This window comes from Salvelinus alpinus, chromosome 15 (assembly GCF_045679555.1).
Source record: "Salvelinus alpinus chromosome 15, SLU_Salpinus.1, whole genome shotgun sequence".
Taxonomy (NCBI): Eukaryota; Metazoa; Chordata; class Actinopteri; order Salmoniformes; family Salmonidae; genus Salvelinus; species Salvelinus alpinus.
Genome location: NC_092100.1, coordinates 25,157,508 through 25,179,769, shown reverse-complemented (window position 1 = coordinate 25,179,769; position 22,262 = coordinate 25,157,508). Strand labels below are relative to the sequence as shown.

At 40.6% G+C, this 22,262-nt stretch overlaps 2 protein-coding genes and 1 long non-coding RNA gene across 3 annotated transcripts; 1 reads left to right on the top strand and 2 right to left on the bottom strand.

Annotated features, from left to right (window-relative positions):
• Window positions 1-141: 141 nt before the first annotated feature.
• LOC139539773 (lysosomal phospholipase A and acyltransferase-like) lies at window positions 142-7,110 on the bottom strand. Its single transcript, XM_071343054.1, has 6 exons — window positions 6,795-7,110; window positions 5,656-5,812; window positions 2,223-2,341; window positions 2,004-2,102; window positions 1,421-1,645; window positions 142-1,268 (listed from the first exon to the last, which is right to left on the bottom strand). The coding sequence occupies exons 1-6, from the start codon at window positions 6,940-6,942 to the stop codon at window positions 757-759; spliced, it is 1,260 nt and encodes a 419-aa protein (XP_071199155.1). The 5' UTR covers window positions 6,943-7,110; the 3' UTR covers window positions 142-756.
• On the top strand, window positions 3,157-21,292 carry LOC139539775 (uncharacterized). Its single transcript, XR_011668014.1, has 3 exons — window positions 3,157-3,544; window positions 18,058-18,236; window positions 21,173-21,292. It is a non-coding gene; the product is annotated as an uncharacterized lncRNA (long non-coding RNA).
• On the bottom strand, window positions 15,172-20,021 carry LOC139539772 (phosphatidylcholine-sterol acyltransferase-like). The gene is made up of 6 exons (XM_071343053.1): window positions 19,727-20,021; window positions 17,590-17,746; window positions 17,233-17,348; window positions 17,056-17,151; window positions 16,687-16,911; window positions 15,172-16,399 (listed from the first exon to the last, which is right to left on the bottom strand). The coding sequence occupies exons 1-6, from the start codon at window positions 19,875-19,877 to the stop codon at window positions 15,777-15,779; spliced, it is 1,368 nt and encodes a 455-aa protein (XP_071199154.1). The 5' UTR covers window positions 19,878-20,021; the 3' UTR covers window positions 15,172-15,776.
• Window positions 21,293-22,262: the final 970 nt, after the last annotated feature.

The following is a 22,262-nucleotide window of genomic DNA, read 5'->3' as shown; positions in this document are numbered from 1 at the left end:
AATTTATGCATTAATCACAGCACAATACTGGACATACTGCTACTTCTGAGGATCACATATTAAACAGTTAACATTCTCATAAGCTGGTTTGATTTAGATTGGAAGTGTTAAAAAGAAAATAAAAAAAGAATAGCTGACATGTTTCTGTAACAAAATTACAGGCATTACCGTCATTTATTTTCTTATGTTACACATACAGAATATGAACCGGTATACTATACATACGGTGACCTACAGAACAAAACAAAATGTAACACTTTGTAACAGCAGAAAAGGTCTGAATTTAAAAAATCATACTAAAGTTATTATTTCTGTGTTCACATGGCTAATGTGTACAGTAAAATCACTGATGTTAATGGTATACATATTACTGACTTATTGTAGCTATGCCCCCAATGCTTTAAATACATAATTTTAAATACAATATGGTAAAATCTGTATATAAAATCATAACTTGTTTTGGTTTAGCACAACAGGAAACAATCTGGTAATCTGAGTTAAATGGATTGGAAAAGATCTTAGAAAACTGAATCATTACTTATAAGATCAATTAACTGACAAATTTGGATAGACACTATGGGGGGGGAAAAACATGTCTGCTGAGGGGATAATTTATAATAAAAATCAGGAATAGGGTAAAACATTTCCTCTTCAGGCTCCGAGGTCATAATCTATCCACAAGCCTATCGTTCATCTTCTTTGTACTATCACAATTTTTCATGTTTGTGACTCTTAAGATCAGATCTAGTTGGTCGCTCAAGGGCCAAAAAGGACAGTCTTGATGTAGGCGACCGTGGTAAAGTTAAGCAACATTGCCACATGCTCATTCCCTTCCAGCTCAAGCATATGGACAGGCTGATTCTGGTGGCCTATCCAACGCTTGCACTGGGTGGCACTCAGCAGGTTGACTGTCCCATCCCCATCTCCAAGAATCAGTGTGGGGTCTGTATCAGGAAAGTTGGTGTAGAGGAAACCCTCCGCTGTAGGCACTCCACTGCCGTACAGACAGTGTATGGCCACCCCAGGGGGCTCCAGTGCACTGACCAGTGGCGCAGTGTCTTGACGCATCTCCCAGCCATCTTCAAAATCAATATCCTTGAAGAAGCGCTGGTAGTCCTTGACGGTGTAGTTGGTGGTAGGTGTTTGGATCAGGACCTGGTCAGCGGGCCAGGAATGTGCATATGGGAACAGCCATGTGGTTGAGACTGCAGAGCGCTGCTGCGAGCGGATTTTTAGTGAACTGATGACTGGAATACGGTTATTATCACCTACAAGGAAAGACCCAATATAAACCACTGCAATAGTTAATATAAAGTACATAGTTGCTAGACATTATGATTGGTATGCAGCCCACAGTAACTCCACTATTGCGTCTGACTCCTATGTAACTTCATGCCGAAAAGCCTACTCAGACTCTTACCAGAAGCCACAACTCTCATGGTTTTGGCCACTCCAGCCCAAGGAGCACCCAGGGACACAAAGGCCTTGATGTAGCGATCCTTCCAGGCCTGGGGCTGATGGTTTAGGAAATACAAGGTGTACATGTTCCCCATGCTGTGGGCAATCAGTACAACCGGACCTCCAGCCTTCTCTGCCATCTCTTCAATCATCTGTTGCAGACTCAAAAAGTAGGCCTTGTTCTCATCTGTCAAAATCATATAAAAGCAAGGGGGAAAACTTGCATGAGACTGGTCATTCTAAACTACTGCGATTCCTATAACAATATTTTAAAGCAAACAATTAATACATCTAAAAGGTCTAAATTGATATTCTGTTTCTCTATTAAAATATTGATCATAATTCCAATGACTAGATACAAAGTAATACAACTTACAGGCTAAAATCTACCCAACAAACATTATAAAAGGTTGGTGGCAATAACACATAGCTAGCTCCTAACAAGGACATGCAATTAATCCAAAGACCTGTTGCCAACAAGCTCGGTTCATCAGACCGCAAATGTAACAGAATGCAATGGACTGTAAAGGGTGTAGGCTACTTACTTGGAGCCTTACGCCAGTCATACGGAGCCCCTCGAACATCGTCATCTCTTGTATATCCCCATTCTACCAGCGACTGCACTATGGTGACGAAATACATACCTGCAATACACACAGTAGTAGCTTAGTCAAACCCACACATAAGCAAAGACAGATACTAACACTATTAGATAGACCGTTGAATAAATACTTTAGGCACGCTACTATGATGGGCCCACTCACCAATGTCGCGCTTGCTGGGGTCAAGGTATTCCAGAGAAAAGGTCTGTCCAAAGCCAGGCACCCTGACATCTACCCCCAGAGGAGCTTCGGTCTGCCTTGTTGTGCGGTTGTAAATCAGTCTAATACACAGACAGATGCCAGAATATTAGAAAAGTTCATTACAGTATACATTCTAAGTATTATGGAGATGACATGGGATAGAACTGGAAACTTTCACTTAGCTTAATTCATGAGTTGTTCCTGAAATAAACCCACAGCACACTGACATGTGGTTATTTTGGTTAGAGAACCCACAAGCAACACCTGTTTCAATTAATTTCAGTATAGAGAGCTGCACCTGCGGGTCCCTACAGAGATCATTGTGGAACGGTCAACATTTTTCATGCTGTGGTTGGGAGCGGGCGGTCAGACAGAACTTTAAATATTTTTGTTGTCCCACAGATTATTTGGAAATGGACGTCTTTCTGCTTTGTATGCGTTAGCCACGCTCAGAATTCACAAGTTAAGTAGAGCCTACCTCTCCTCTACTAGTTGGGCGTGCGAGATCAAGTGCGCCTAGTATACAGTGCCTTCAGAAAGTATTCAGACCCCTTGACTTTTTCCACATTTTGTTACGTTACAGCCTTATTCTAAAATTGATTAAATAAATACATTCTGCAATCTACAAACAATACCCCATAATGACAAAGCGAAAACAGGGATAGATATTTTTGCTAATTCATTACAAATAACAGATACCTTATTTACATAAGTATTCAGACCCTTTGCCATGAGACTCAAAATTGAGCTCAGGTGCATCCTGTTTCCATTGATCATCCTTGAGGTGTTTCTACAACTTGATTGGAGTCCACCTGTGGCAAATTCAATTAATTGGACATGATTTGGAAAGGCACACACCTGTCTATATAAGGTCCCACAGTTGACAGTGCATGCCAGAGCAGAAATCAAGCCATGAGGTCGAAGGAAATGAGGAAAAGAGCTCCGAGACAAAAAATTTGTAGAGGTACAGATCCGGGGAATGTACACCAACAGAGACTAGTCAGGATTGAGGCAAAGATGAACAGCGCATAGTACCGCAAGCTCCTTGATGAAAACCTGCTCTAGAGCGCTCAGGACCTCAGCTTGAAGGTGCACCTTCCAACAGGACAATGCAGGAGTGGCTTTGGGACAAGTCTGAATGTTCTTGAGTGGCCCAGCCAGAGCCCGGACTTGAACCCGATCGAACATGGAGAGACCTGAAATCGCTGTACAGCAACACTCCCCATCCAACCTGACAGAGCTTGAGAGGATCTGCAGAGGAATGAGAGAAACTCCAAATACAGGTGTGCCAATGAGAAAACAATTTTATAATAAGGCTGTAACATAACAAAATATGGGAAAAGTCAAGGGATCAGAATACTTTCCGAATGCACTGTATGTGTGGTCTCAATGAAATCGAATAGGCTGCCTATGCATGTACAGAATCACGTTAGTTATCTTTCCTAGTAAATTAAATATGATTAGACTAGTGTCTAAATAAATGTTGATAATGGAAAGTGGAGGGTGCTCAACCAACGTGAGACGAGGTGCAATCAATTTGATAATTGAAAAAAGGCAACCATGGTAAGCGAGCTTTGCGCCTTGTCATTTTCAATAAATATTGATTACCCATGTGTCTGCAACTCGTCCTTCTAAACGACCTGGTCTCAGAGCATTTTGTATTCTGTATGTAAACCCTGAGACACTCCAGTTAGAATGTTACATTTTGTATGGTATGTATTAATTTGTATGTCCAACCATTTCGTATTTGCTAAACGTACTATACAGTGTTACGAAATTGCAAAAAGTACTGTTACTAATTTGCAAAATATAATGTTAAAAATTCTAGCTAGGTGGTTAACGTTAGCATAGGGTTAAGTTTAGTAGTTAGTTTAAACGGTTAGGGCAGGGGTGTCAAACTCAAATACCCAGTGGGCCAAAATGTAAAACCTGAACAAAGTCGCGGGCCAACATTGAACAAATGAACCTTTTAATATGGACCCAAACAAGTTTTGCTTTAACATTGAATATGGAACAAGCATCGCTTATTACCATACAATATATAATTTAATAGTGGAGACATGCAAAATCGAATTTCAAATGAAAAAACACATCAATGGCATTAATTTATTAAATAAATAAAATTTAAATAAAAATCGTATGCCTCTTTTCTATTTGCAGCCTTCTGATTTAAATACCAAAATAAACTTTTTCCAGATGCGTCGCAGCTCTCATCCACAGCGAGGGAGAACGCAACGAAATCTTTTCCCTTTTCCATCAGCTGGTCATACAGATTGGTGGCAAGATCACATGTGCGATCAGCTACTGTGTTCCTGCTCAGGCTCACGTTTGAAAATGCTTGCTTTTTCTCTGGGCATACGAGGTCACAAACTTTCATCATGCACTTTTTCACGAACTCTCCCTCATTAAAGGGCCGGGCTGATTTTGCGATCTCTGCTGCCACTATATAACTAGCCTTTACAGCAGCCTCACTTTGTGATGTGGCTTTTTTGAACATATTCTGTTGTGAAACCAAACTTCTTTTCATCTCCTCTACTTTCTGGCTCCTTTGAGTCATGTCCATATCCTTGTATTTGTCATGGTGTTTCGTTTCATAGTGTCGTCTAATGTTGTACTCCTTACTTACAGCCACGTTGACTCCACAAACAAGACAAACAGGTTTGTCTTTTACATATGTAAACAGATATTCTGCCTCCCACTTGTCCAGAAAGCTCCTGTTTTCTGCCTTTCTTTTCGCCATTTTTGGGAAGGGATAGCGCGCTGACAGTTGTAGCGTCTATGTTGCTATGACTACTGTCACAGAGGAGAGGGCGTTTCTGGGTCCTGTCCTGATTGGCACGCGAAAACAACAGCAGAGCATTATGGGATTCGTAGTATTAGCGGTGAATGCGCTGTATAATACCGGCGGGCCAGCTCTAGTAGTAATTTGGTATTGTCTCGCGGGCCAAATATAATTACCCCACGGGTCAAATTTGGCCCGCGGGCCAGAGTTTGACACCCATGGGTTAGGGGAAGGGTTAGCTAAATGTGCTACGGTTAGCTAAGTAGCTAACGTAAGTAGGTAAAGTTTCTAATTAGCTAAAATGTTGTCTGACGAGATTTGTTGTGCACTACACCTTCTATTAAATACACTAAGCTCAGAGACAGACTAATTGTTGAAACCATTGATTACAAAGGGGATTCAAAGGTCAATTTGTACAATGGTCAGAAGATAACCTAGGCAACAAACAGTTCTAGTGCATACCTACTCAGCCAGCTATTTAGTAGTATTAAACTACTATTTTATTATTAAGTTGCCAGTAGTAGAGATGGTATCAGTAGCTTTCTACCGAGCTCATATTAACCAAATACACAACACCCTGCTTTTCCTCCTCACATAGCACTAAGTGCTAACCTTATGTTATCGATCCAGCAGTCGATGGCCACTGGCACCAGCAGTTCCAGGTTGAGCCATAATGTGAAATAGACATCAGTCTTCTTGTAGCAGATGTAGTGAACCACGCTGGGCTTGTCCAGCTTGGCCTCCAACTGATTCCCGAGGTCTCCAGGAACTGTGGGACAATACAATAGGTTGAGGATGGCCAATCAGACTGACCAAAGGCAGAACACTATCAATTGAGTGTGATACAGGCAATGAGTTAACATTTATTAACTAATATGACAACTGTTTGTGGGGTCTTTAGAATGGCGAGATTAGTGTTTACTCTGGCCAGACTGAGATTTCAACATGAGGCAGTGACTACATAAAACCTTGAGTGACCGAGGCAACCACAAGTTAAAAGTAACCAGAAAGGAGACCTTAGGACAAACTTCACTGATTGTCGCCATACATGGCAGTGATAGCAAACAAATAGCCTACTGCTAGGGTTGTAACTTGCCAAACAGAAGATCAGGCAGTGAGATACCCTTTGTTGGAATACAGAACAGACTACTACTTTCTAGGCTTGCAATATGTATTTTTATTCTCAAGGTGTATTAAAAAGCTGTGAAAATAAAGGTGAAATAAGAAACAGCATTAGGGAATTTACAAGTTGGTTAAATAGTAACAGTAGATGCATTGCAGCGCGTGGGGAAAACATGTTGGCAAACAAAGTGTCGGTCACATTTTGTTCCATTTGGCAGTCATATGACCGTCATATGACCACCAGTCGCTCGAGCCTAGCGTGCCTGAATCACTCTGCTCATGAGTAAACAATCGGAGACCGAACTGCATTGTAAAGTTGGAGTAATAAATGTAATGTGCACAGGGATAGATTATTGACCAACAAAAGTTAACGACGGTATGTATATTAGCTAGTTTTACCCGCTCTCTAATCAAGGAAATAAACAATGCCTTGCTGTTCGAGGGACATCTCAAAACAAATCTGATGCTGAGTAACAGGTCAAGAGTTTCTGCTAACTAGCCTAACGTTACCTGTCTGACGTTAGCCAAGAAGCTGGCGAAGCAATATGTTACACACTATTGACTACATAAAAATAGTAACGCTATCTGGTTAACGTTAACTACAACAAATATAAACAATTGGCACTTACTTAGGACTACGGGAGGTCTTTCCGATCGACATGACTTGCCCGTGAGACAATTTTCCAATGTTCTGCCGTTGATGTATGGTGCCAAAAACAACAAACACAGCTGAAAGAGCGTTGGGATAGTCAAACCACAGGATACCATTTCTCCCATTCATAACGCTGTTTCCCCTGATGAGGAAATGTGGGTGTTTATCAACACGAAGAAATCCCTTTGCTGACACACATTTCATAACATGAAAACAAAACTGCGCAGATGTTGAAAGCAGGGATGCAACAGATAATTTATCAATCTATTGACCTTCTTCTATGGTATTATGACGGTCCGCAAACAACACTAAATGTGCATGCCCCCACCTACTGGATGGGATGAAAACGGTTTAACTTGAACGCACTATTGGAACAAGGGAAAGGTGGAAAAAAATATACAGTACTTCTAATATTCAAAAGTAAACAACTATACTTCTTCAGTCAGATTCAAATGTATTTTCAGATCACTACACAGGCTCAGGTACCTGGGAGGGGGAACCTCTTCATTCAGTATTCCCTGTAACATTTGGGCTGTAAAGTCCAAATGGTGAGTAAGGCTGAGCAAGGGCCAGTGATAACTGTTGAATGGCATGGATATTGGATCACTACACACATGATGCCCACAGGCTGAGAACAAGATATATCTCAAAGTAATAGCCGGATTGCCCAGAAAATTGTTGTGCACAATCAAGACCTCAAGTGGAAGAAACCTATTGATTTTGTGACCACATGACCTTTCCTCTAGCGCCACCATAAGGCCTTTTCATTTCCATTTTGTTTTCCATTTCCACTTTTACAGCTGCTTATTTTCTAGTTGGTATGTATACTTAGTTCAAAAATCTGCTGCCGATTTTTTATTATTTTGTTTGTAATATCATTCAAAGATGATAATGTTAATTTATTTTAATTGAACAGGTTAATGTATATAAGTTATATTTTAAGTTATTCATTAATTAAGAGAATAATTAAGAGAATTTTCCATTCAAGATTTTTACCATTTAAAATAACATTTAGACTGTAAAAGATGACCTTCAGCACATTTCTTATAAAGGGTATCAATCTTGCATCAAATAGTGAATTTCACTGTATGCAGAATATTGCGTGCATGTCTGCACAGTGTTCTATTTTCACAGCTCAATGTCAGTAAATATTGGACTACAAGAGCCTGCAAGCCTGCAAAGGTAGAGTTATTTAAAGCTTTGAAGGAGTCGATTGGCTTCTGGAGGTGTGTGGCTACAGCAATTGCGCAGGGTTGATGTGGCCTGTGGTGGTGGGGCCCAATGCGATATCTTTTCATGGGGCCCAAAATCCCTGGTGGCGCTGTGGCTGTGGGACATCCCTAGCAACCATCACAGTTAAAACCTTACTATAAACTGAGTAGTTTGGCTCCTGGATGCTGATTGGCTGAAAGCCATGGTATACCACATGTATGACTCAAAATTACTTGTTTACTGTTCTAATTATGTTAGTAACCCGTTTATAATAGCAATAAGGCACCTTGGGGGTTTGTACTATATGGCCAATATACCACAGCTAAGGCCTGTATACAGGCACTCCGCATTGGGTGGTGCATTAGAACAGGGATTAGCTGTGGTATATTGGCCATATACCACACACCCTCAGGCCTTATTGCTTAATTATACCTCAGTGATTAAAACCCCCACTAATTAAGGGAAATATTAACCTACTAATTACAGGACATTTTTCTGATTTAAAATAACAAAGATACATTTATTGAAAATAACTAACAATATATTATTGAAATCTATTAACAAAGATCGATTTACTTTTTTTTACTATAATAATACAAAAGTAGTAATGGTTTTAAACTACTGTCAACTCTTTTGAAGAGAACATTTTCACATTTGCATGTCCAATTTTTACAGGGCCACAGTGTCCCCCAACCCCCACTGTCTCAGTCCCTAGTATCTATGCTACAATAGCCTATGTGTCTAGGCTGTTCTGAGGGCAAAATGGGGTGCAACTCAATATAAGGAAGGTGCTCCTAATGTGTATATTGTTAAGTTAAATAATTAGCTGGTGTTCCAGCTGTTACTTTTGTTAGTCAGGAATTTAACAGTATCTTTTGCTGAAATTTAGAAGTGCTTTGCAAAATTCCCCAAATAAATAGAAATTGGTGGTAATACTCCATAATTGTTGTTCCACTTAATATTTATTCAAGCCATTGCGCAATGATCATTCTAAATTTGAAGAACACTCAAACAATTATTATATTATTGTGCAAGCAATACTTATGAATTCTTTGGCAACACATGAGAGACAAATTTTAACAATACTATGCATTTAAAGAGTGGTTAGTACATTTTCATTTGCAGTCAATGGGACAAGCTGTGGCCTTTATGAATGTATTTTCTACCAAAATATGTTGTATGGGATAAACCAATTGTCTTAGTCCCACAGAAATGAGAAACCTATTGGCAACTGAATTTAACACTGGTGCAATAAAGTTGTAAATGTTTCATCAGAATTGATTTGGCATCAAAAGATGGCACCTTAGTAAAAGAAATATCCTGATAACACACAGTAGAAAAAATGGCACAACAGTCTACATATAGAATTTACAGATGCATTGTTCTCAATTATCACATTTTATTTGTCATATGTGCCGAATACAACAGGTGTAGACCTTACAGTGAAATGCTTACTTACAAGCCCTTAACCAAAAATGCAGTGTTAAGAAAAATACCTGAAGAAATGAGAAATAAAAGTAACAAATAATTAAAGAGCAGCAGTAAAATAACAATAGCGAGGCTATATACAGGGGGTACCGGAACAGAGTCAATGTGCTGGGGCACCGGTTAGTCAAGGTAATGAGGTAATATGTACATGTAGGTAGTTATTTAATAACAGAGTGTACGCTGCTACTGAGGCCCATTATCAGCAACCATCACTCTTGTGTTCGAGATCTTCAGTTTCTTGGCAATTTCTCGCTTTGGAATAGCCATCATTTCTCAGAACAATAATAGACTGATGAGTTTCAGAAGAAAGTCTTTGTTTCTGGCCATTTGAGCCTGTAATCGAACCCAAAAATGCTGATTCTCCAGATACTCAACTAGTTTAAAGGCCAGTTTTATTGCTTCTTTAATCAGAACAACAGTTTTCAGTTATGCAAACAACATAAAGGCCAAAGGGTTTTCTAATGATCAATTAGCCTTTAAAATGATCAACTTGGATTAGATAACCGTGTGCCATTGGAACACAGGAGTGATGGTTGCTGATAATGGGCCTCTGTACGCCTATGTGTATATTCCATTAAAAATCAGCCGTTTCCAGCTACAGTAGTCATTGTCACGCCCTGACCATAGAGAGCCCTTGTTTCTTTATGGTGTAGTAGGTCAGGGCGTGACTAGGGGGTATTCTAGTTTATAATTTCTATGTTGTGTTCTAGTTTATATTTTCTATGTTGGTGTTTTGTATGATTCCCAATTAGAGGCAGCTGGTAATCGTTGTCTCTAATTGGGTATCATATTTAAGTCGTTTTTCTCCCCACCTGTGTTTGTGGGATATTGTTTTGTGCCTGTGCACCACGTAGTCACGTTTCGTTTATTGACTTATTGTTTTGCTTTAAGTTTCACTTTTTAAAATGAATATGTGGAACTCAACCTCTGCTGCGCCTTGGTCCCGTTCTTACGACAACCGTGACAGTCATTTACAACATCAACAATGTCTACACTGTATTTCTGATCAATTTGATGTTATTTTAATAGACAAATGTGCTTTTCTTTCAAAAACAAGGACATTTCTAAGTGACCCCAAACTTTTCAGTAGTGTACGTACAGTCACTGTGGGGACGACATCATCAATGCACTTATTGATGAAGCCAGTGACTGTTGTGGTGTACTCCTCAATGCCATCGGAAGAATCCCGGAACATGTTCCAGTCTGTGCTAGAAAAACAATCCTGTAGCTTCGCATCTGCTTCATCTGACCACTTTTTTATTGACCGAGTCACTGGTGCTTCCTGCTTTAATTTTAGTTTGTAAGTAGGAATCAGGTGGTCAGATTTGGTCAGATTTGGCAAATGAAGGGCGAGGGAGAGCTTTGTACGCGTCTCTGTGTGTGGAGTAAAGGTGGCCTAGAGTAAAAAAAAATTTTTTTTTAAAATCCTCTGGTCGCACATTTAAAATGTTGGTAGAAATGAGGTAAAACGGATTTACGTTTCCCTGCATTAAAGTCCCCGGCCACTAGGAGCGTCCCCTCTGGATGAGCGTTTTCCTGTTTGCTTATGGCTGTATACAGCTCATTGAGTGCGTTCTTTGTGCTAGTATCGGTCTGTGGTGGTAAATAGACAGCTACGAAGAATATAGATAAACTCTCTAGGTAGATAGTGAGGCCTACAGCTTATCATGAGATACTCTGCCTCAGGTGAGCAAAACCTCGAGACTTCCTTAGATATTGTGCACCAGCTGTTTACAAATATACATAGACCGCCACCCCTTGTCTTACCAGAGGCTGCTGTTCTATCCTGCTGGTACAGTGTATAACCCGTCAGTATGTTATTCATGTTGTCGTTCGTTCACGACTCGGTGAAACATAAGATATTAGAGTGTCATGATGTGGCCCTTTCTGGGTGTAGATCGTGGCTTCCCCCTCTCACACTTTCTCCTACACCCAGGTTCTGTTATCTCAGGTTGTAAATTCCTGGCGGAGACTCTCACTCTGGCCATGCATAAAGAGAATACAGAGAGAACAAGGGATTTTACTTGGCCGAACTCCTAAATCCCCATTTTGGGGATTAAACTATGTCCACTTTTCCTTATGTGGTAAGGGTCCGTGGACACTTAAGGGATGGGTATGACGAGTGTTTCATTTGGGGAACTCAGAGGACAGGACACACACAACTATATCTCTGAATGTGTACATTTCTCAATTATGAGGTTTGCGTCTAATTCTTGTATAAAATGAATGAGTAAAGATGAAACTATTTGTGAAATGATGTGATGTTAAACCTTTAATGTGAGAGAATTGTATTCCCTTTAAAGTTGAACTAAGTCATTGGCCTGCACCCCTGAGCACAGACATGATCTGGCATCATGGAACTGCCTTTTCTATTGTCGAATAAAACCCCCTCCTGAGGAAATCCTCTTCAAACCACGCATACCTCGGTGTAAGCTGAGGTGGCACAAGTTTGAGTACCAAGACTAGGAAAACCATACCACGTGGAACATTGGCTACACGGCTGGAAATGGTTAAACTCTGAGACTATCGATCCCTACAGAATAAGAGCAAATCTTAGATAATAATTTCTAGCTGCAGACTAGTAATTATTATGTAAACCTGGGATGTGAATACCGACAACCGCCGAAACATCTACTCTTAAGAACAATGGATGTCTGACGTATCCATTACAACAGACACTATCAGGAGCCACTGATAGAGCAACCAACATGAGTAACCAGAGGCCGTCAATCGGTTTAGCCCACTAGGGGATCTTCCCTATCATAGTTAGTAACCAATAGCAACTGTTTGTTTATGCATTTCTGTGGTTATTTAGTTAGTTAGTAAATAAATGATTAAGCCAATTGGTGTATGGATGAGTTATAGTTTAGGCTGGGTTCGTGCAGATAACCAACAATATTCCGACGTTTGGAATGAGACTGACGTGAGGTAAAGAATAATTCACTAATAGAAGACTAATTGATCAGATATTAAAATATCTGAAGAGTTATATTCGGGAAATTATAACTTTGTAATCGGAAGCTTTTCCGTGGTACCCTGACTTCCTAGTTAATTACATTTATATGATTCGTATAATCATGTAGTAATTGCAGAGTATTGATTTTGATTTGAAAAAGTATTCACCTTTTTAATGATACTAAAGACACAACAGTTTGTAATGTCCCGTTGGTAGGATAGACGTGTTTTTAGTTTGTCCATTTTATTATCCAGCGATTGTACGTTGGCCAATTGTACCGATGGCAAAGGCAGATTAGCCACTCGTCGCCGGATCCTCACAAGGCACCCCGATCTCCTTCTGCGAAACCTCTGTCTCTTTCTCCTGTGAATGACGGGGATGAGGGCCTGTTCGGATGTCTGGAGTAAATCCCTCTCGTCCGACTCATTAAAGGATAAATTCTTCGTCCAATTCAAGGTGAGTAATTGTTGATCTGATGTCCAGAAGCTCTTTTCGGTCATAAGAGACGGTAGCAGCAACATTATGTACAAAATATTTTACTAACAAAATGGCACGGTTGGTTAATTAAGAGCCCATAAAACGGCAGCCATCTCCTCCGGCCTCGTACTTATTTATCAACACTGCTATGGTGATACATTCTATGGCCAGTAATTACTGTATTCACTCTCTCCCTCTCTTTCCCCACCTCTCAGCAGAGTGTCTGTACAGGAAGCAGCTCTGTCTTTCTCCCTGAGAGAGCGCTATATATATATATATATATATATATATGCGCAACATGTAAAGTGTTGGTTTCATGAGCTGACATAAAAGATCCCAGAAATGTTCCATAAGAACAAAAATGTTAGGCAAAAATGTTTTTACATCCCTGTTATTGAGCATGAGTCCTTTGTCAAGATGATCCATCCACCTGACAGGTGTGGCATATCAAGAAGCTGATTAAACAGCATGAAACTTTACACAGGTGGGGGGGGGGGTGCTGCTGAGGAGTCCCTTTTGTTGGGGATTCGGCGCATGCGTCAAACTTAGATTTGATGTTGCGTTTATTTTTGTTCAGTGTAGATGACTGGCTACTTCTGGGAGATGGTAATAATGAAAACAACATGCTCACTCAAAACAAAGCACAGATGCGTTTCAAGAGCCTAAGTTATTTCTCGAGTGAGACGGCGACCAAGCTTTCCATGAAGGAGTTTGCACAGAAGTTTGACAACCTGGCCAATGGTAGGTTAGTCTTTTTCTTTGTTACAGGGTAATGCATACTACTGATATGTGCTGCAGCATTTTTGTCAGGTGTTGAGTGTTAACCCCTTCCTCTCTCTAGAAGTGTTCAGCTACCAGAGCAGTGAGAGCCACTTCTTCACCCTTTCTTTTTAGGAAGTCTCCCATGTGGGGAGTAGCCTGAAGAGGCAGTTGACACCCGCCGCTTCAGCCACCACCGGTGGTGTGAAGTAAAAATATGTTTACGTTTTTGGGGGTATCTGTACTTTACCATTTTATATTTTTTACAACTTTTACTTCACTACATTCCCCCCCAAAATTATGTACATTTTACTCCTTACATTTTCCCTGAAACCCAAAAGTACTTGTTACATTTAAAATGCGTAGCAGGACAGAATATGGTCCAATTCACTCACTTACCAATAGAACATCCCTACTGCCTCTGATCTGGCTAAATTCTCTGTTTGTTAATTATGTCTGAGTGATGGAGTGTGCCCTTGGCTATCCGTAAATATATATATATTTTTTAACACTAAAATTGTGCCATCTGGTTTGCTTAAAATAAGGATTTTGAAATTATTTATACTTTGACTTTTACTTTTGATACTGAAGTATATTTAAAACCAAATACTTTTACTCAAGTAGTATTTTACTGGGTGACTCACTTTTTTTTCTATTAAGGTATCTTTACTTTTACTCAAGTATGACAATAAGGTACTTACTAAACACAGGGCTCAGAGGTCTTTGCATGTGTGTGGTTTGTCATTCCTCTTTATAAAACTAACCAGACCCTTCGATGTCCAGAGTTTGTGTTGGAACATGGAGGGTTGTTAATTGAAGTTTCTCAGGACTAACTATACTACATTTTTCTTGAAATGTTTGTAGAACAATTGTGCCATCAAACGATTCATACCCCTTGATTTATTCCACATTTTGTCTTAGAGCCTGAATTCAAAATGAATTACCCCACAATGACAATGTTGAGCCATCCTCAGGTTTCTCCTATCACAGCCATTAACTTCTGTAACTGTTTTAAAGTCACCATTGGCCTCATGGTGAAATCCCTTAGCGGTTTCCTTCCTCTCTGGCAACTGAGTTAGGAAGGACACCTGTATCTTTGTAGTGACTGGGTGTATTGATACACCTTCCAAAGTGTCATTAATAACTTCACCATGCTCAAAGTGATATTCAATGTCTGCTATTCTATAAAAAAAAATGTTTTTTTACCCATTTACGAATGTGTGCACTCTTTTACGATGTATTGGAAAACCTCCCTGGCCTTTGTGGTTGAAATTCATTGCTCGACTGAGGGACCTTACAATTAGCTGTATGTGTGGTGTACAGCGATGAGGTAGTCGTTCAGAAATCATGTTAAACACTATTGCACACAGTGAGTCCATGCAACTTATTATCTGACTTGTTAAGCACATTTTTACTCTTGAACTTATTTAGAATTTCCATAACAAAGGGTTTGAATACTTAATGACTCAAGACATTTATTTTTTTATTAATTAGTAAACATTTTTGAAAAACATTGTCAAAGTGGAACAATGTTATACTTTTTAAATTCAGGCTGTAATACAACAAAATGTGGAAAAAGTAAAAGGGGTGTGAATACTTTGAAGGCACTGTAGATATTAAATGGGAAGTGTTTTGTACTGTTCAACCAGAAATTATTTTCTAATGGATACAATAAAGTCCATATCAAGCATTGTAATCAGTGCATTATGTCACACTCAGGATTGAGAAGCGTATCTACATCCCTCTCCCAGAGGAGCCTGTTAGGTCCACACGCCCCACAACCTGAGTTACGGTGACTTGCGTAAGCTTGACAAAAAGAAAGAAGGCTACTCTGGGGCTGACATCAGCATCATTGTACGAGATATCCTCATGCATCCTGTCAGGAAAATGCAGTCAGCCACACACACTTAAAAATGCTCCTTTATATACACATGATATAGGAACTCTATTGCCGTCGACTCTAGTACACCCCACTAAAGGTGTATCTCTTTCTCTACTATTAAGGAGATTTAAGCGTTTGTAATGGTACTCTACAGTGTAGGTGGGAGGGCCATCCCATGCACCATCTTACAGTGTCGATTTGGGAGGCTGATCCAACAGGGGCCGGTCTTGCATGACAGTGGGGTCAACAGGAAGTTCATCAGTCTCATGGAATTCATAATCCTCTTCCTCATATCTTCCTTCCAGGATACTCTGGACCACATTGACCACCTTGCTATTGAATACTATTTCCAAGTGGGGCATGGCCCTGAATTCCTTGACATGGACAGGTTGCGCTTGCTTCCCTATCCAGCGCTTACATTGACCCATGCTAAGACTATCCACTGTATCATCCCCATCAGCATACACATAGTCTATAGGGTCTACATTTGGGAACTGGTCATCATAAATATAGGTAACTGGTGTAGGCAGCCCCACACCATAGAAGCAGTATATCTCAACACCAGGAGGGGGCAGACCTGCGGTCAGGTTTCTGGTGTCTTCCCACATGAACCAGCCATCCTCAAAGTCGATATCTTTGAAGAAGCGTTGGTAGTCCTGGTGGGTATAGTTGAATGAGGGTGTGGAGATGAAGGCGTGGTCTGCAGGCCATGCCTCTTCGAATGGAAGCATCCAGGGGTTTGTGGTGGTCATTCGTTGCTCCTCCCGGATCTTGATGTTAGACACCATTGGGATGCCATCATTTTCACCTGCAGAGACACATTTATATGAATTTTTTTTTTTTTTTTTTCAATCTCCAGCCAATGTGTAACTCGCCAAAGTAATCTAGACAAACCAGTCTTACCACCCTTTCAAGAAAATTAAGATGTGGGCATCATCTCAAGTAAAACGATTTTGCAATATGTAGTGATTTACTGTCAATGTGACATATGGGACAATAAGAAGTACTTCAGCACGGTTTCAGATTGTTTTAGGTTAAGTTATGTTTCTACTATGGGTGATGTTTCAATCTGTCCATCGGATTGTGACAGAGTACCTGATGCTAGCACTCGGAGGGGCTTGACTGCCCCACCCCAGGGTGCACCGAGTGAAATGAAGCCTTTGATGTACTGGTCTTTCCAAGCCTGGGTCTGCTGATATAAGAAGTAGAGGACATAATTGCTTCCCATGCTGTGTCCCAGGAGGTAAATAGGTTGTTGATACTCCTCATACATATCCTCAACCAGCTTCTTCAGTCGTGCAAAGTATTCATCCTGCTCATCTGGTTAGTAGAGACAAATAGACACAGTCACATGATGTGTAACCATGTTTGCACAAACAATGAATTGTACTTGTAATTTTGCTGACAGGAAATTGATTGTCAGTTGGATGGTTTGTGTGTGTTTGTGTCCATGATGTCACTTACTTGGAGCTATCCTCCAGTCGTATGGTGCTGCTCGGATGGTCTCATTGCGGACATATCCAATGTTGACCAAATGATTAACCATAGTATGAAAATAACCTGGTAAGACAAATTTAATGTAATTATAATTAAAAAGAAAACATTTACAGAAAAAGATGGCCTCGTTATGGTTATTCTCACCTGCCAGCTTGTTGGTGTCCAAGAACTCAACACTATATGTTTGTCCAAAACCAGGCACTCTCACTGTCACCCCTGCAGAATTGGAGGTCTTGCCAGTTGTCCTGTTGTATACAATTCTGTAGCAGGAAATATGCAGTATGTACAGAATGTTATTGCATAAGGGAATGATCCCAACCACTAAAACACTCAAAATCATGAAAATAGAGTTGTGGTTATATGCTGCTCTCTTACAGTGCATTATTTATTGATACAATGAACAATTAGCAAATGCTCCATAAACATTACGTTGAAATTAATGAATTAATGATCATATCTAAACAGAATTATGACATTGACTATATTAATTATCCCCCTCACCTTATATTATCAATCCAACAGTCAATCCCAATTGGCATGAACATATTTAGGTCAATCCAGAGTGTGAAAAAGTCATCAGTCTTTTTGTAGCACATCCAATGCACAAGGCTTGGCTTGTCAATCTTGGCCTCAAGTTGGTTGCCTAGGTTCCCTGGCACTGGTCAAAAGTGATAAACTTTTAGAACTTTGTCTCCAACTTGTTCAATCAGCACAGCTTGAATTAAAGTATTTCAAAAAGAGCATACAACAATGGTAGATGAGAAAGAAGAGGATGACAGGATTGTGTGATTTGTCCCATCAAACAGACTCAAGACATTGACCAATCCCATATATATTATATATAAACACACAAGCCCCAACCCTAATCCAAACCCTACCAGTTCCCCAACACAGCACCTCCTGGGACATCATGTGTGGCATTACTGCCCCCATAAAACATTTATTAACACAACACTTTCTCCTGTCCAGGCAGATATGCTGATTGGCCCCGCAAATGCTGAAAAAGGAATACCAGTACGCTCTTCAGTCCAGTCCAACCCTCAGCAAATGGCATGAGGAATCCTGTGTGGTTCAGTTGGTTGAGCATGGAGCTTGCAACGCCAGGGTTGTGGGTTTGATTCCCACAGGGGACCAGTATTCATATAAGAGTAAGTTGCTCTGGATAAGAGCGTCTACTAAATTATGTAAATATACAGTGCATTTGGAAAGTATTCAGACTCCTTGACTTTAACCACATTTTGTTACGTTAAACCCTTATTATTCCGGGCACTAGCTGGGACACTCCAGGACATTCTGAGACTTTTCCTGAAGCCACTCCTGCGTTGTCCTGGCTGTGTGCTTAGGGTCATTGTCCTATTGTAAGGTGAACCTTCGCCCCAGTCTGAGGTCCTGGGTACTCTGGAGCAGGATTTATTTTTGCTCCGTTAATCTTTCCCTCGATCCTGACTAGTCTCCCAGTCCCTGCTGCTGAAAAACATCCCCACAGCATGATGCTGCCACCCCCATGCTTCACAGTAGGGATGGTGCCAGGTTTCCTCCAGACATGGCGCTTAGCATTCAGGCCAAAGAGTTGAATCTTGGTTTCATCAGACCAGAGAATCTTGTTTCTCAAGGTCTGAGAGTCTTTAGGTGCCTTTTGGCAAACTCCAAGCGGGCTGTCCTGTGCCTTTTACTGAGGAGTGGCTTCTGTCTGGCCCCTCTACCATAAAGGCCTGATTGGTGGAGTTCTGCAGAGATGGTTGTCCTTCTGGAAGGTTCTCCCATCTCCATAGAGAAACTCTGGTGCTCTATCAGAGTGACCATCGGGTTCTTGGTCACCTCCCTGACCAAGGCCCTTCTCCCCCGATTGCTCAGTTTGGGCAGGAGGCCAGCTCTAGAAAGAGTCTTGGTGGTTCCAAACTTCTTCCATTTAAGAACGATGGAGGCCACTGTGTTCTTGGGGACCTTCAATGCTGCAGAACAATTTTTGTACCCTTCCCCAGATCTGTGCCTCAACACAATCCTGTCTCGGAGCTCCACAGACAATTCCTCCGACCTCATGGCTTGGTTTTTGCTCTGACATGCACTGTCAACTGTGGGACCTTATATAGACAGCTGTGTGTTTTCCAAAATCATGTGGAATCAATTGAATTTACCACAGGTGGACTCCAATTAAGTTGTACATCTCAAGGATGATCAATGGAAACAGGATGGACTGAATCTCAATTTCAAGTCTCATAGAAAATGGTCTGAATACTTATGTAAATAACGTATTTTTTTTAAATGTATTCTATTATTCTCTAAAGCGAAAACAGTTTATCATCATTTGGTATTGTGTGTAGATTGATAAGGAAAAACCTTAAATGTATTACATTTAGAATAAGGCTGTAACGCAACAAAATGTGGGAAAAAGGGTTTGAATACTTTCCCGAAGGCACTGTATATCCCAGGACCAGTTAAAAAAGCTAAATCATTGTAGATGCCATAGAAAGGGCGATTTTCTGCCCGAAAGCCAGTTCTTGAAATACACGTTTGTCTTTCAGGATATAACAATGCCAACAATATTACAATCATATAAAACATGAACATAATCTAATGACACAATCCAATATAGGCCTTTCACATCACAGCAAACTAATCAAGAAATAGAAACGCTCACCTATAAGAACCGGCGGAGTGCTATTGTTTGCCACTTTGCTTTGAAGTTTGACACTTGGTGGGAAGACCACATCGAAGAGCCAAAATCCAGTAGATTGATGTAGCGCAAGGTATCCTATAACGAGCACGGTACAGCAGTATGCGTATCCCATTATGTCCAAATCTTTCCTAAAGCTCAGTCTTGTCTCACTGTGTCAGGAGGTGAACTGGTCTATTAATCCTGTGCGGGAGAGAGGTGGGACGCGAAATCAGAGGGAAAACGTGAGGTTAGTTATTCGTCGTCGTAACGCACTTCCAAAGCGCTCCTCACAGCAGGAATAAAGGAGTCAACATGATAAAGATGCACATATTATGTCCTGCTATAAGCGCATCTGTGTGCTTCTACCGAGTATAAGTAATACGTGTTACAGTAGTTTACCTGCATGTATATGAAAATGTAAACACACACACACATACAGAAGGGGGACAAACACGACGTGTACCACCTACCTACCCATTGACCTATTGATTGTCGTATAAATTCCATTCCGTCCAGGCTGTTTGCACAATGGTACCAAGGTACCAAGGTAAATTATTAACAATCCAGCATTTAGTTACCAACGAAAAATATAGGTAAAAAAAAAACATAGTTTGCTAAATATCACCAGCGTTGTGTTAATCTTGCAATACATGTTTTTGCTTATGTTATATAAATATAATGACAGTCAAACGAGCTAAATGCAGAAGCCAGTTACTTTACAATGAGCCTTTATTATAACCTTATTATTGTGTTGTGAACGTTTTTTTGTGATATTTATTCCCATGTGATGTAAAAAAAAAAAAATAACGTTTCTGGAAAATGCAGCTATGCTGTCCTTTTTCGTGGAGAGGACAACTGGTTTGGTTACTTTGTTGCTTTATAGACTAGTGGCCAATCCTCAAAAAGGCCTTTAGTTTTTTAGATACCCCTACCCGAAGTATAACGAAGTATAACCATGTTTTTCTATATCTCTGTCTCCCATTTATGAAATGGATGGTTGGGTAAAAATATTTTACTGAAAAAGTGGTTGTGGAAAAATGTTTTACTGATAAAGTGGTTAAATTGATAGATATTGTGACACACCCCCTAAACTAAAAAATTGCATAATGCCTGGTTGGAGGGGAATGGGTCACATAAGGTCATGTAACCAAATATTGCAAGTTCTGATATTGCTAAATCACTAGAAAAATTTTAAAATGTTTATAATAAAACTAAGAAAAATATATTTTTTAAATGCAGTTCAGAATTGAAAGACACCCTGTTGTTTTGTGATGTATTGTGTCACACCCTGATCTGTTTCACCTGTCTTTGTGCTTTTGTCGACCATCTTCCCCATTATCCCCTGTGTATTTCTCTGTCTGTTGCCAGTTCGTCTTGTCTTACCAGGGTTCTTTCCCGCCTTCCTGTTGCGCTATTTCTGTTTCCTAGTTTTCCCCGGTTCTGACCATTCTGCCTGCTGTCCTGTACCTGTCTGACTCTGACCTGATCACGAACCTCTACCTGCCCTTTGCATGCCCTGTGTTTCTAATAAATCATCTGAGAACTGTACTATCCACCTTCCGTGTTTTCATCTGGCTCATATCCTGAGTCGTGATAGTATTGTTGTATTTCTGTGCATCATCACACCCCCTAAACTCAAAGTGCAGAATAATGCCTGGATGGATTGGGAATGGCCCACATAAGCTCATGTAACCAAATATTGCAAGTTCTAATATTGCTAACATTTGGAATACAAGTATTCAGTTGTCTGCCCTACATAATTAAGATCTCTTAATATGTGGACACCCCTTCCAATTAGCGGATTCGGCTACTTCAGCTACACCCGTTGCTGACTGGTGTATAAAATCGAGCACACAGCCATGCAATCTCCATCAACAAACATTGGCAGTAGAATAGCCTTACTGAAGAGCTCAGTGACTTTCAACGTGGCAACGTCATAGGATGCCACCTTTCCAACAAGTCAGTTCGTCAAATTTCTGCCCTGCTAGAGCTACCCCGGTCAACTGTAAGTGCTGTTATTGTGAAGTGGAAACATCTAGGAGCAACATCAGCTCAGCCGCGAAGTGGTAGTCCACACAAGCTCACAGAACGGGCGGCCGAATACTGAAGCGCATGGCGTGTAAAAAATTGTCTGTCCTCGGTTGCAACACTCACTACAGAGTTCCAAACGGCCTCTGGAAGCAACATCAGCACAACTGTTCGTTGGGAGCTTCATGAAACCGGTTTCCATGGCCGAGTAGCCGCACAAAAGCCTAAGATCACCATGCGTAATGCCAAGGGTCGGCTGGAGTGGTGTAAAGCTCGCCTCCATTTTACTTTGGAGCAGTGGAAACCCGTTCTCTGGCATGATGAATCACGCTTCACCTTTTGGCAGTCCGACAGACAAATCTGGGTTTGGCGGATGCCAAGGCATAGTGCCAACTGTAAAATTTGGTGGAGGATGAATAATGATCTGGGGCTGTTTTTCATGGTTCGGGCTAGGCCCCTTCGTTCCAGTGAAGGGAAAACGCCACAGCAT

What these genes read in the sequence shown, in the direction of transcription:
- LOC139539773 (XM_071343054.1), bottom strand. Translation starts at nt 6,942, where the DNA reads ATGGGAGAAATGGTATCCTGTGGTTTGACTATCCCAACGCTCTTTCAG. An exon ending in TGACTGGCGTAAGGCTCCAA is followed by an intron (nt 1,646 to 2,003) that starts GTAAGTAGCCTA and finishes TGATTTTGACAG; the next exon opens with ATGAGAACAAGGCCTACTTT. An exon ending in CATGAGAGTTGTGGCTTCTG is followed by an intron (nt 1,269 to 1,420) that starts GTAAGAGTCTGA and finishes CTTTCCTTGTAG; the next exon opens with GTGATAATAACCGTATTCCA.
- LOC139539772 (XM_071343053.1), bottom strand. Translation starts at nt 19,877, where the DNA reads ATGGGATACGCATACTGCTGTACCGTGCTCGTTATAGGATACCTTGCG. An exon ending in TGTTGGATTGATAATATAAG is followed by an intron (nt 17,349 to 17,589) that starts GTGAGGGGGATA and finishes TTCCTGCTACAG; the next exon opens with AATTGTATACAACAGGACAA. An exon ending in CGACTGGAGGATAGCTCCAA is followed by an intron (nt 16,912 to 17,055) that starts GTAAGTGACATC and finishes TCTACTAACCAG; the next exon opens with ATGAGCAGGATGAATACTTT.